Source organism: Raphanus sativus, chromosome 2 (assembly GCF_000801105.2).
Source record: "Raphanus sativus cultivar WK10039 chromosome 2, ASM80110v3, whole genome shotgun sequence".
NCBI lineage: Eukaryota > Viridiplantae > Streptophyta > Magnoliopsida > Brassicales > Brassicaceae > Raphanus > Raphanus sativus.
In genome coordinates this window covers 39,951,855-39,963,650 of record NC_079512.1, presented here as the reverse complement: position 1 = coordinate 39,963,650, position 11,796 = coordinate 39,951,855, and the positions used below count along the sequence as shown (strand labels likewise).

The window sequence follows — 11,796 nt, the reverse complement described above, 5'->3', positions numbered from 1 at the left end:
TGCATTCTTCAAGACACATCTTGTTTTCCAAGGATTCTATGTAAAACACTAGTTGTAACATTGTTATCTGCAAGAGGTTTTTTGTTGATTTCAAACTTTGCTTGAGAGCTTATTATAAAACTGGAGATAACGAGCAGTTTATGAGTACACAAACAACAACTAACAGCTTTCAAAAACAAAAAAAAACAAAACGAAAGAAGATGGTCTGTTTCTTATGACCTAAGTGTCTGGCTTCCTAAGTAACTCTTGAGAACATCCATAACAGCTCCAAAATCAGCTTTCACTTCAACAGGAGGATTGGAGAATCTGCACTCCATGTCAGGGATGGCCTTGGAGTGATAATCAATCTTCGACTGAGTAAACTTCAACCCATGAGCAGTACTCACAACCACAGTCCTATCAGTCGGCGCAATCACTCCTCTGTTCCTCAGCTTAAACAAAGCAGTCAAAGCCACACCCGTATGAGGACAGATAAACATCCCAGTAGAATCCGCCTGAGCCATCGCATCCATCAGCTCCTCCTCAGTCGCTTCCTCCACAATCCCGTCACACTTCTTGAGAGCGTACACAGCTCTATCGATGGACACAGGGTCACCGATCTGAATCGCAGAGGCGAAAGTGGTACTCGCGGTCATGGGCTTGAAGTCCTTCCAGCCAGACTTGTAATGCAAGTAAAGAGGATTCGCATTAGCCGCCTGAGCACAAACCATCCTCGGGATCCTGTCCACGAGTCCAAGCTCTTGACACATCTTGAAACCTTTGTAGAAAGCGTAGATGTTACCGAGATTGCCACCGGGAACAATCACCCAATCAGGAACTTGCCAATCAAACTGCTGAAGAATCTCAATCGCCGCAGTCTTCTGCCCTTCTAACCTCAAACTATTCAACGAGTTCGCCAAGTAAATAGGTAACTCAGCGGTTATCTCTCTGATAAGCTTCATACAGCCATCGAAATCAGTGTCGATGCTCAGAACAAACGCACCGTTGGCTATCGGCTGAACAAGCTGAGCCATCGAGATCTTGTTCGCAGGCAAGAAGACGATCGAAGGGATCCCCGCGGAGGCGCAGTAAGCGGATATAGAGCTGCTGATGTGTCACCAGTGGAAGCGCAACCAACGCCGACAACAGGACGTTTCATTTTTCTTAACCGGTTAACTTGGCTAACCAAAACGGTCATACCGAGATCCTTGAAACTTCCGGTATGGCTAATCCCACAGTGTTTCACCCAGAGATCGTTCATCCCTAGAAACTTCTTCCCGAACCTCTCCGCCCAGAAGAGGTTGGAGTTCCCTTCGAAGGCCGAGACGATGTCGTCGTCGTCGATCTCCGGGAGCACCCACTCTTTCTTAGACCACACGCCCGATCCGTAAGGCCACGAGCTCTTGCCGACTCGCGAGTCGAAGAGATCTCGCCAGTACGCGCCGTCGAACCGCTTCAGAGCCTCCATGTCGTGCTCGACGTCGAGGAGACCTCCCGAGCGGCTGCGGTAGACGATCTCGTCGAGGGAGTAGTGCTCGGTGGATCCGGGGGAGCGTTGAACGGGACGTATCTGGCGGAGAACGGATTCGCGGCGGTGGAGCGCTGGAGGCGAGCGTCGTCGCGGATGGTGTTCTCGGTACGGCGAGGCTTGGCGACTGTTTCGATCGGGGTGGTGGTGTTTTTTCCCTCGGCGGAGGAGGTGCATGAGACGAGGACGGGGCGGTAGCGGAGGAGAGGGGAGGAGGGGTGGCGGCGGATGAGGTCATGATTAGGGCTGAGAGAAGACAGAGAGGCGTTGAGGAGAGAAGTGGAAGCCATTTTAGAGATAGAGAGACAAGTGAGATGCGGCGGAAGATTTTGTGGACACACACACGGGAGAGAGAGAGGGAGAGAGAGACGACAATTTTCAGATAAATACTCTGATTATTTAGAGCCGGACGTAATAAGGTTTAAGCATTTAACATATGGGCGTAACCATCCTTGGGCCCATGAAACCATTCAGATATCCACATTCTTTTTCCATATTCGTCACCTCTTTATATTATCAGGTTGATATAATTGAGTCAATTAGATTCTCTACAAAAAGACACATTAATCAAGTATCCAGATTTCTTTCCATTTCTCTGTGTTCAAAAAAAGAAACAAGCTACATCTTTACATATTTGCATTTGAAATCAACATGTGAAAGAAGAGTACTCGAGCATCACATATAACTTGGCTAAAAAATGCAATTTTTTTTAGAGACAAATATATCTATGAACCAGGTATATTATATATATATATATGTAAATATGTATCGGACTAATTGTCACAGAGTTGCAAGAGTAAAGGAGGAAAGCAACAAGGGAAAGATATTGTATTAAACATGGACTCACTTTAACAAGTCCTCTACAACTAGTACACTAGAATGAAAACAGGTGAGGCCATTGCGTAAACATCATCTCTATACATACATTAGGACTAAACGGGGGGTATGTTGGAGAAGGAGAAACCTTGGTATCCTTTGTAAGCGTAATAGGCGATCCGAGTATAGTAAAACCCTGGGATGAACAGAAGACACCCCAGTACCATGAAGAAAATCCCTGTTAAACAACAAAAGAAAGAATGAATGAATGAATCCACTCATTACCTGAGCTCCTCAAGCCCCCAAATCACAAATAGAAACCATACGTTTTTGATCCAAATCCAGAACAAAAGAAAAATCAGATCACCTTTATTATACACAAGTTCTTCCTTCCTGAAGTTCATACTAAACAATTACACAATCTCAGGATGAAATCAAATCGAAATGTTTATGTTTCTAGCAGCAGCAATGCATAGCAAACCAGATTACTCTAATCTAAAGTTTTTTTCTTCAGAACTAATAAACTCTCTCAGATTCTCATCAATCTCCATTTTCCACACCTAGGATCTAGCTCCCGGAGAAGAATTAATTAGCAACAAATATATATAGAAATCGCACCGTGGCCTCGATCACCACCAACTAGATTGTACGCCATGAAGAAGCCTGAGACGATCCCCAAGGCTCCGAACACCAGAAGAGACACCGCGAGCGCGATCTCCTTAACCGGCGGTCGGTTATTCACGGTGTATGCAGTCCCAATCATCATGTCCTCGTCCGATATCGAGAACGCATGATCCACGTACGCCATTAATACACCAGCTCCAGATCCAGATCAATGGTACTATAAACGAAACGATCAAATCTCTGAGAAATCAAATCGAGCTGTTTGCTGCTTCAGAAAGTTAATGAGAGAGAGAGAGTCTCTTCTCTTTTAGTCACGGAGACGGATCCGTGGTTTGGTGCAACTTCACTTATCGTGACATCTACTCAAACGTACGATTTCGCGCCGGATCTGTTATCTAGATGCAAACTACGCGTCGTTTTGATTGGTTTTCTCCCCCACGTAAAACAACGCAACGTCCGAGTTTATTTTTTAACGAAACCTGTAGGCGAGCCTACCAAAGAAAAGAGTTTCTTTTTTTTTTTTAACTTCTGTAAACAGTAGTGCACATTGATGCTTAGTATAACTCTCACACCAAAGCAAACCAGGTAGATAAATGCTCTCTAATATTGTGTTTGTTCTTTTGATGATGACATAACGTATTTACAAAAAAATTAAAGGAAAGAAACAAAACAAAACCAAACCCGATCAGAGAGATTTTTGGGGAGGATAGAGTTTCCAGAGAGCAACAGTTGCATCCTCGGATGCAGACGCCATTAGCTCACAGTCTGGAGAGTAGGACACGGCGTTGCACTACAAAACAAGCACAAACATTCAGAAATGTTAACTGTCTCCAGTTAGTAAAAGAAGAGAGTGGTGTAGACTAGAAAGTTATAGAGAAACATTTCACAAACCGTTGCTCCGTGGTACTTTAGTATAGCTAGAGGACTTCCTTTGCGATAATTGTACACCCTTACTCTGTTTTCCAAATACATGTAACAAACAGACAGGTATTTGGTAAAACTAGCTGATATATGGAAAGGAAAAGAACAATTTCATATGCGACCAACCAATCTCTACTTCGGATTTTAAAATGGGAAAAACGTGAACCAGATCATCAAAAGTGAGTTTAGATTCTTAAGAAGGGTGGATGCAAACCTGTGATCCCAACCAGCTGTGGCTGCAATCTTCCCATCAGGTCGGATTGAGGTGCCCGAGATGCCTGGCCTTTCCAAAACAATCTCTTTCCTAAGTGTTAAAGAACCCTAAGAACATATCACACACAAAAATTTATCATCAGATTATAACAGTTGTACAACGATATAAAAACTGCTTCATTTCCTTACAGTTGAATGGTTGATATTATACATAACAATTTTGTCATCTGCCCCTCCTGAGATACCTCCATCGCATGATGATGCAACACAGAGACTTAGAACTGCACAAAGAATAACAAATCAATAATGTGGAAAGTTAAAACAGTAGGAACACAATATAAGAAACATCTGAATTATGGAAAATGAGAACAAGACCTGGCTCTGAATGAAATTTCACACTTGTTAGAGGAATCTTCGCATTGCGTACATCCCAAAGCAGTGTTGACCCATCCTCATAACTGCACATGTTCAGAATTAACCACCAATGATTCAAAAAAACAAAGTATACAAATCTTTATTTGTCTTTTCCTGATTAGTGGTAAAAAAAATCTCCAGAAAGAAAACATACCCAGCTAAGACATGTAAGAAACCCTGTGATTCAGGAGGACAAAATAATTGAACTGCCATACACATTCCTGCAGATGACCCAATTTAACACGTTAATGAAAATATTGCAAGCAAATTGCACAGGTGAAATGATAAAGGCTTTCTAGTTTACACAATTTTAATAATGGGGAAAGCGTCAATGTTAACAAGAGAAGTACATACGAAGGATCTCATCTCATACAGAAAACAGTAGAAGCTTACCTCTTTCTTTGGTAGAAGCACTGGCGGATTCATCAGGGCTACCTTGAGGAAGCTGCATGATCTTGTCTCCGGTATTCAGATCCCATATCTCTACCTTCACATATAAACCAAATTGAAACCAAGAAACTTAAAACCAAATAAGCGAGTGGGGTTCGGTCCAAAACAAAGAATTATATGGTTTTTTTCTTAGTCACCTCAGTAGGTTCCTCCCCTGCTACTGCTACGTAAGTGGCACTTTCAGTATGATCTCCATCTGTTATTGATATATTTTTAGTAAATACAGATATGTGTACAAGACAGCCAGAAACAACGACTTATTTTTTTTTGCTATGTCAGACAACTGGAAAAATAAACCTCGATCACAGACCAATTCAGTCGAAAACCATGATCAGACCACAAAAATTCTAGAAAACCAAGTAAAACATACCTTGAGGCAAACCAGAATCCCCCACAGACCCTTCAGTATCATCTGTACATTGAACAGTACGCTTGTCTTCAACGTCCTCCTGCTCATCGCAATTCTTGGAGTGACCTTCAGCTTCTTTGAGAGAAGCCTTAGGCTTCTTAACAAGAGAGAACTTGCAAAAATGATAGGTGCTTGTATTGAGTACTAGTAAAGGATCCCTGCCAAGCCTGTCGACCAAAGATTAAGAACGAAGTTATCAAAAGAATCAGATAGCAAAGAAACAGTTGAAAAGGGAGACCTTGATAGACCACCATCTTCAATATCCCAACACTTGACAGTTCCATCTCTTCCCTGACTATAACCATAACAGTTAAGTAGCTCAGCTTTTTCCAGAATAGATTGATTATGAACCCAACGCTTGGGGGAATTGCTTTACTGTTTACCTGATAACCTTGTTCTCTCCTAACCAGGGAGTAGCTGCTACAGCTAAAACCCCATTTGCTCTACTATGAGCCCTACAAAACCCGAGACAAAACAATGAATGCTGCTTCATTATGAATAAAGACAAAAGTATTTTTCAAAATCAAAATCACAAACCAGGCAGAAGAAACTGTACGGTTCTGAATGGTATCCCAAATCCTCAACTCTCCATCAGCTGAACTGGAGAAATTAAAAATCTTCACTTTGCAATAAAACAACAAAAACTAAGCAAATATAAAACTTGGGGTTTCAAATAGGTGAAAGAAGACAAACATACCCAGTGAAAAGCAGAGACTTTGATGGATGGAACGAAACGTCCATAACAGAGTGACGGTGTCCTCTAAGAACAGCCACCGGATCAGGCGGCGGTCTCTTGCTCATCTCCGCTTTAGCTTCTACACAAAAACCCAATTACGCCCTTCCAAAAGTTGGAAAATTTTGCCGCGAGAATAGCTTGCTGAAGATCCCAATGGAGTCCTATTATGATGAAGACTGAAGAAGACGGTTTGATAGTTTAGTGCTCTTGTTATCACGCTGGTTCTAATTTTTAGAGAAAAACTACGTGTCGTTTTATTTTAAACTTAAACGGCAGAACGTCCGACTTTATTATCACGAGTTTTACTACTGTTTGACGGTTAACAATTATCCGAGTTTCCAAACAAAGCAAACTCTTCACTCTCTTCACTTCTTCACAAGATAGAGGTGAGCCACACAAATGGCTCCGAGAACCGATTCGCAAACCCAAGCCACCATGTCAGACACGTCTAACGAATCGTCGATCGATCCGATCTTCCACATTCTCCGTCTCGTCCCTTTCTCATTCCTCCGTCCGCCGCGTCTCCGTCTCAAGCTCCCTTCGTTCACTCTCCCCTCTCCGATGACTGTTTTCGCGCTGATCCTCCTCACCTACTTCCTCGTCATATCCGGATTCGTCTACGACGTGATTGTGGAGCCTCCGGGCATCGGATCGACCCAGGATCCAGTCACCGGGGCGATACGGCCCGTCGTGTTCATGTCGGGTCGGGTCAACGGGCAGTACATCATCGAAGGTCTTTCGTCGGGATTCATGTTCGTGATGGGTGGGATCGGGATCATAATGCTGGATCTGGCGTTGGATAAGAATCGAGCTAAGAGTGTGAAAGCGTCGTATGCTACGGCGGGAGTGACTTCCGTTGTGATTGGTTATGTTATGAGTATGCTCTTCATCCGTATTAAGATCCCTGGTTATCTCCATTAGACTTGTTTTAGATCACTTGCATTTGGTTCTGTAATGGACTCTCTAGTCTCTAGTTTACGAATTACCGTTGAGAAAACAAGTGACTTTTGTGTTTCTTAAAAGCTTTGTGTGTTCACTGAAACCGGATTCTCTACTTGGTTCTGAGTTTCTTTGTTTGGTAATGGTTGTGTCAGCTTTGAATGTTAGAATCTGTGTTTGATATATCAATCTTGTCGTTTAAACTTACGTTAGAAACGATCTGCAACAGTTATGTTAACAACAGAGTAGAGATTTTTGAAGTTGCGTTTTGTGAACTCTTTTTCTTTGTTAAATCTCATTTGCTCTGGTTCTATCTTAAGATGCATGATTCTTGTAATCAATATAAGAGACTAATGTGATTGCTCAGTTCTTTTGGAGTTTTGGTAACCTCACAAATCTTTCATCTAGATCCATTGTAAAAAAAAAACATCACAGTCTGCGGGTGTTCATATGATATTGTGGGCTGAATACTTCATTAGATAACTTACGTACAATATTTATAGTGATACATAGTTAACCTATCTATTACTTAATTACACAATTAGCCTTAATAGGCATATACTCTACACACCCCCTCAAGATGGAGGGAGTTTGCTCACACCAATCTTGTCCATAAGTTCTTTGAATCGTCCTCGTGCAAGCGGCTTGGTTAGAGCATCTGCAAGTTGATCCCGAGTGGATACATGAGAAACACGAAGTGCACCGGACTGAACATTGTCACGAACAAAGTGAAAATCCAGAGCTAGGTGTTTCATCCTTGAGTGGAAAACCGGGTTCGCACTAAGATATGTTGCACCCACATTATCGCAGTAAATAGTTGGAGTGGTTCCAAGTGTAACACGGAGCTCAGTAAGAAGAGAACAGACCCAGCGAAGCTCGGCTGCAGTGTTGGCGACTGAGCGATACTCCGCTTCCGTTGATGATCTTGCGACACCGTTCTGTTTGCGTGAAGACCAGGCTATTGGCGTCGATCCCATATAGATAATGTATGCATTGGTTGAGACATAGTCATCAGTATCCCCAGCCCAGTCAGCATCGGAATACGCATGTAACGTGTGAGGCGAGTGCCGGCGTATGTAGATGCCATGAGATAGTGTGCCAGCAAGATAGCGTAGAATGCGTTTTGCGGCCTTCCAGTGTTCATCGGTGGGACGATGCATAAACTAAGAGAGACGATTAACACTGTAAGCTATGTCGGGTCGAGTAAACGCCAAGTACTGCAGACTGCCAATCACCATGCGATACTCTTTCGGATTGTCCAAAGCATGACCAGAGGTAAGAGTAAGCTTCGGAGAGGTCGCTAGAGGAGTAGAGACCTGTTGCGCTTCTTGCATATTGACCTTAGCGAGAAGATCAATGATATATTTTCGTTGCATCATGTGAAGCCCGTGTTGTGACCTTGTGACCTCAATGCCTAGAAAATAGGTTAAGTCAGTCGGTTTCTTCAAAGAAAAGCGCTGGGAAAGAACATGGATGCACGCAGATACAAGCGCTGCCAGTAACAATGATATCATCGACGTAGACCAGGATGTATATGATGTTGGCGCCATCGATGTAGATAAAAACGGAGGTGTCGGCAGTAGAGTTAGTACATCCCATCTGACATAGAAACGTTTTGAGCTCCTGGTACCAAGCTCTGGGGGCTTGCTTGAGACCATATAGAGCTTTCAGCAGACGACACACATGATGGGGACGATCAGGATCCACAAAACCAGGTGGCTGCGTGACATAGACTTCATCTGTCAAGGTGCCCTGAAGAAAAGCGTTGTTGACGTCAAGCTGTTTTATGTCCCACGACTGAGTGACTGCAAGATGGAGAACCAGACGAATCGTGAGAGATTTAACCACCGGGCTAAACGTTTCCGCATAATCTATGCCATACTCCTGCGTATAGCCTCTAGCCACCCACCGGGATTTATACCTGTCAACACCACCACTAGGCAAAAATTTAACAGTGTGAACCCATCTCGTATCAATAACATGTTGATCTCGGCTAAACGTTTATAGCCTCTGTTTTTTTTTTTTTTTTTTTTTTTTTGAAAAGAAAAAGAGAACGGCGGCTTTCAAAATTTCAGATCCCTAGGATTGGTGCTCTGATACCATATGATATTGTGGGCTGAATACTTCATTAGATAACTTACGTACAATATTTATAGTGATACATAGTTAACCTATCTATTACTTAATTACACAATTAGCCTTAATAGGCATATACTCTACAGTTCAAACTTCAAACGGGTCTTTGAATCGCCAGCTTACGTAAAAGGGAAGGGATGCTCTTTGTGGAGAAAGCAATGCACCATATTCCCACTGTCTGCTACATTAAAATCTCAAACTGAGAATCTGTGGATAAGAACCAAAGAAAATCTACACTTGTTGTGAATATGTATGTATGTGAATATTCTATATATCTACTCTCGTCGCACCAACAAACCGAGGGCCATATATTCAAAGCCTCTTACAAAGATGGAACGACCACCTGTTTATATTCAAGCTACTTGCAACTTTAACAAAAATAGCTATATTTTGCATTTGTTTGATGAATTTAACAAAAAAGGAAGAAAGCATTTTGCGATAGTACGTGGGCAGAGAGAAGGCAAAATAGTAGTATAAAAGTATTCACAGGTTGGATACTACTAAATCCACTTCTGGTATTTTTTTGACTTGCTTCTCTTTTCAAACTAGTTTTTATTAACCTGCAAAATTCATCAGAAAATTCAAAGCGTTTAGTAACAATAGCTTTTTAGATGCCTTTCATGGTTTGGCTATAACGACAAAGGTTACTATTTAGTTACCTGATGAGTTCCTTCTCCATCGGTTTATTCTGAAGTACTGGCTGACCGGAGTTTCAGGAACCGGTATGCATTTTCCGATCACCGCCAATGGCCAACTGGTTAAATACGAATTTAATATTTTCTTGCTTTGTTAAGTGCTCAAATTCAGTCCATATGTATATGTATCGTTTGGTCAAAAAAAAGTAAAAAAAATATAGCACATATAATGATCGTTTTTAATTGCAGTCAAACTTAAGCATACTAAAACTCCTGGTTATGTTTTGATAATCTTCTAAAATGATGTTATATAGTCGAATTATTCTTTTATTGGATTATAAATTAGCAGAAACCAATCATATAATGGTTTCGTGATTATATTCAGCTAGATCAATGATGACTGGGTTGGAATTAACTGGCATATCGTACCGTGTGGACATGTGATGGAAATTTCTAGGAAGGCACACACTTGACACTACACTTGCTCTTGAGTGTGTGTGACTCCTTACTCATATATCACCACATTTTCTTATTATATACATCTAAAAACTTACAGTTGACTCTCTTTCAACGTCCTCATAAGTTCTAATCTTTGTAAGATGTATCGATGTAAAGACAATCTCAGTGATCCCTGAGTAAGGCCAACTGATATCAGTTTCGTAAGCTGGTTCACCAGTTTATGATATTATACACTGAGAGAAGATACGTTAACCTGGCTCCCATCTGCAAACCCCAAAAAAATGTGGGGTCTTTATTTCGATTTCAAGATTTTATAACTACATGAAAGTTGTAAGAGAATACATAATTTCTAGTACTCAAAACGGACACCGAGATAGATGGGCCACACTGAATTAGATATAATCAAACTGGGCTATACGCGTCTTTTCCTTCGAATACTTATTGGGCAAGAGTGCATGGAAGAAAGTTTCTGACAGATCGTGGGCATTGGCAATAACAAGAATGAAAAGCGCTACGTAATTTTTCTACTCTAGGCCTCTAGCATCATCCGATCGTCGTGGTAATCATTTGGACCATAAGACTATGAAAACTCCGAAAGTGTAAACACTTCATAATTTCGAAACATTTTTACTAGTACATATCAATGGACCACATTGAGGAAGAAAAAAAAAACAAAAAAAGGAGACTGTGTAAGTTTGGCTATTCGGGCACAGAAAAGACATGAGAGTGCCTAGCCGCAATGATTTGAGGTTTGAATATCAAACTTTATCTTTTCCCAACACATATACCAATAATAGGATTTATGAGTTCTATTTGGAATACGATAAGATCTGGCATGTAGAATCCAAAGAAATATCGAGAAGAGATTTTGGGCTTATCTACCGAGGGAAAAAGATGATAAGTGACGTCCCAACACCTATCCACATGTTCTTGCCTCTGTCCCTTTTTATCATGTACATGCGATTCCAGGACTTTATTAGTATAATTCTGTAGAAATTGATCAATTTGTACGACTTGTTCCAATATGATTTCTATTATAAATGATATCTATTAGATCTTACCTGCATCACTGATGTCATAAGGAAAAAGTCTTACCTAAATGATACAAATACGAAAGTTTCTATACGTGAACTTAATTTGGACGTTGAATTTTACCAAAAAATCTCTATAATATTATTTGAGAAATCAGTTTCATATGTGTCGCGCTTACATTGATTCTCACAGTGGTTGATTACACGAATATCCTTAATGAATTAATTTTAGTTATACATAATTATCTTTACTAAAAAATAAACTTACTAAATTTTATAATATTTATAAAATATATTTCAAAATATAAAAGGATGAATTGAACTAAGTTAAGCTAAAAGTAGTAATCTAATTTTAATCTTATTAAAGTAAAAAAATAGTTGTTCAATTTGAAATAATAGATGGGAAAACATACCTAACAATAAACACTTGAACTGTCTAAAATATTATGTTTGAAATAAAATACCTAATTAAGATGAAAATATACATATAAATACAACCTTTTGAA

General features: G+C 40.7%; 3 protein-coding genes, 1 long non-coding RNA gene and 1 pseudogene across 7 annotated transcripts; 1 reads left to right on the top strand and 4 right to left on the bottom strand.

Moving 5' to 3' along the window:
* Positions 1 to 156: 156 nt before the first annotated feature.
* LOC130508399 (threonine synthase 1, chloroplastic-like) lies at positions 157 to 1,900 on the bottom strand (annotated as a pseudogene). The gene has a single exon (XR_008942825.1). The product of XR_008942825.1 is annotated as a threonine synthase 1, chloroplastic-like (transcript).
* Positions 1,901 to 2,231: 331 nt separating this feature from the next.
* On the bottom strand, positions 2,232 to 3,296 carry LOC108819867 (uncharacterized). The gene is made up of 2 exons (XM_018592891.2): positions 2,942 to 3,296; positions 2,232 to 2,561 (listed from the first exon to the last, which is right to left on the bottom strand). The coding sequence occupies exons 1-2, from the start codon at positions 3,129 to 3,131 to the stop codon at positions 2,440 to 2,442; spliced, it is 312 nt and encodes a 103-aa protein (XP_018448393.1). The 5' UTR covers positions 3,132 to 3,296; the 3' UTR covers positions 2,232 to 2,439.
* A 215-nt stretch (positions 3,297 to 3,511) lies between these two features.
* LOC130508400 (protein DECREASED SIZE EXCLUSION LIMIT 1) lies at positions 3,512 to 6,286 on the bottom strand. Of its 3 annotated transcripts, none has more exons than XM_057003890.1 (13): positions 6,052 to 6,286; positions 5,892 to 5,954; positions 5,738 to 5,809; positions 5,593 to 5,649; positions 5,316 to 5,512; positions 5,083 to 5,141; positions 4,889 to 4,982; positions 4,650 to 4,716; positions 4,457 to 4,539; positions 4,271 to 4,362; positions 4,083 to 4,189; positions 3,839 to 3,902; positions 3,512 to 3,737 (listed from the first exon to the last, which is right to left on the bottom strand). In XM_057003890.1, exons 1-13 carry the CDS (start codon positions 6,153 to 6,155, stop codon positions 3,633 to 3,635), a joined length of 1,164 nt encoding a protein of 387 aa, XP_056859870.1. In that variant the 5' UTR covers positions 6,156 to 6,286; the 3' UTR covers positions 3,512 to 3,632. The 3 variants fall into 3 exon arrangements, with proteins under 3 accessions (XP_056859870.1, XP_056859869.1, XP_056859871.1); XM_057003889.1 differs by having other exon boundaries at positions 5,316 to 5,521; positions 6,052 to 6,285; XM_057003891.1 differs by having other exon boundaries at positions 5,316 to 5,521; positions 5,892 to 5,949; positions 6,052 to 6,145.
* A 141-nt stretch (positions 6,287 to 6,427) lies between these two features.
* Positions 6,428 to 7,234, top strand: LOC108822809 (uncharacterized). The gene has a single exon (XM_018595985.2). The coding sequence runs from the start codon at positions 6,490 to 6,492 to the stop codon at positions 7,009 to 7,011; it is 522 nt and encodes a 173-aa protein (XP_018451487.1). The 5' UTR covers positions 6,428 to 6,489; the 3' UTR covers positions 7,012 to 7,234.
* A 2,319-nt stretch (positions 7,235 to 9,553) lies between these two features.
* LOC130508401 (uncharacterized) lies at positions 9,554 to 10,042 on the bottom strand. The gene is made up of 2 exons (XR_008942826.1): positions 9,825 to 10,042; positions 9,554 to 9,725 (listed from the first exon to the last, which is right to left on the bottom strand). It is a non-coding gene; the product is annotated as an uncharacterized LOC130508401 (long non-coding RNA).
* Positions 10,043 to 11,796: the final 1,754 nt, after the last annotated feature.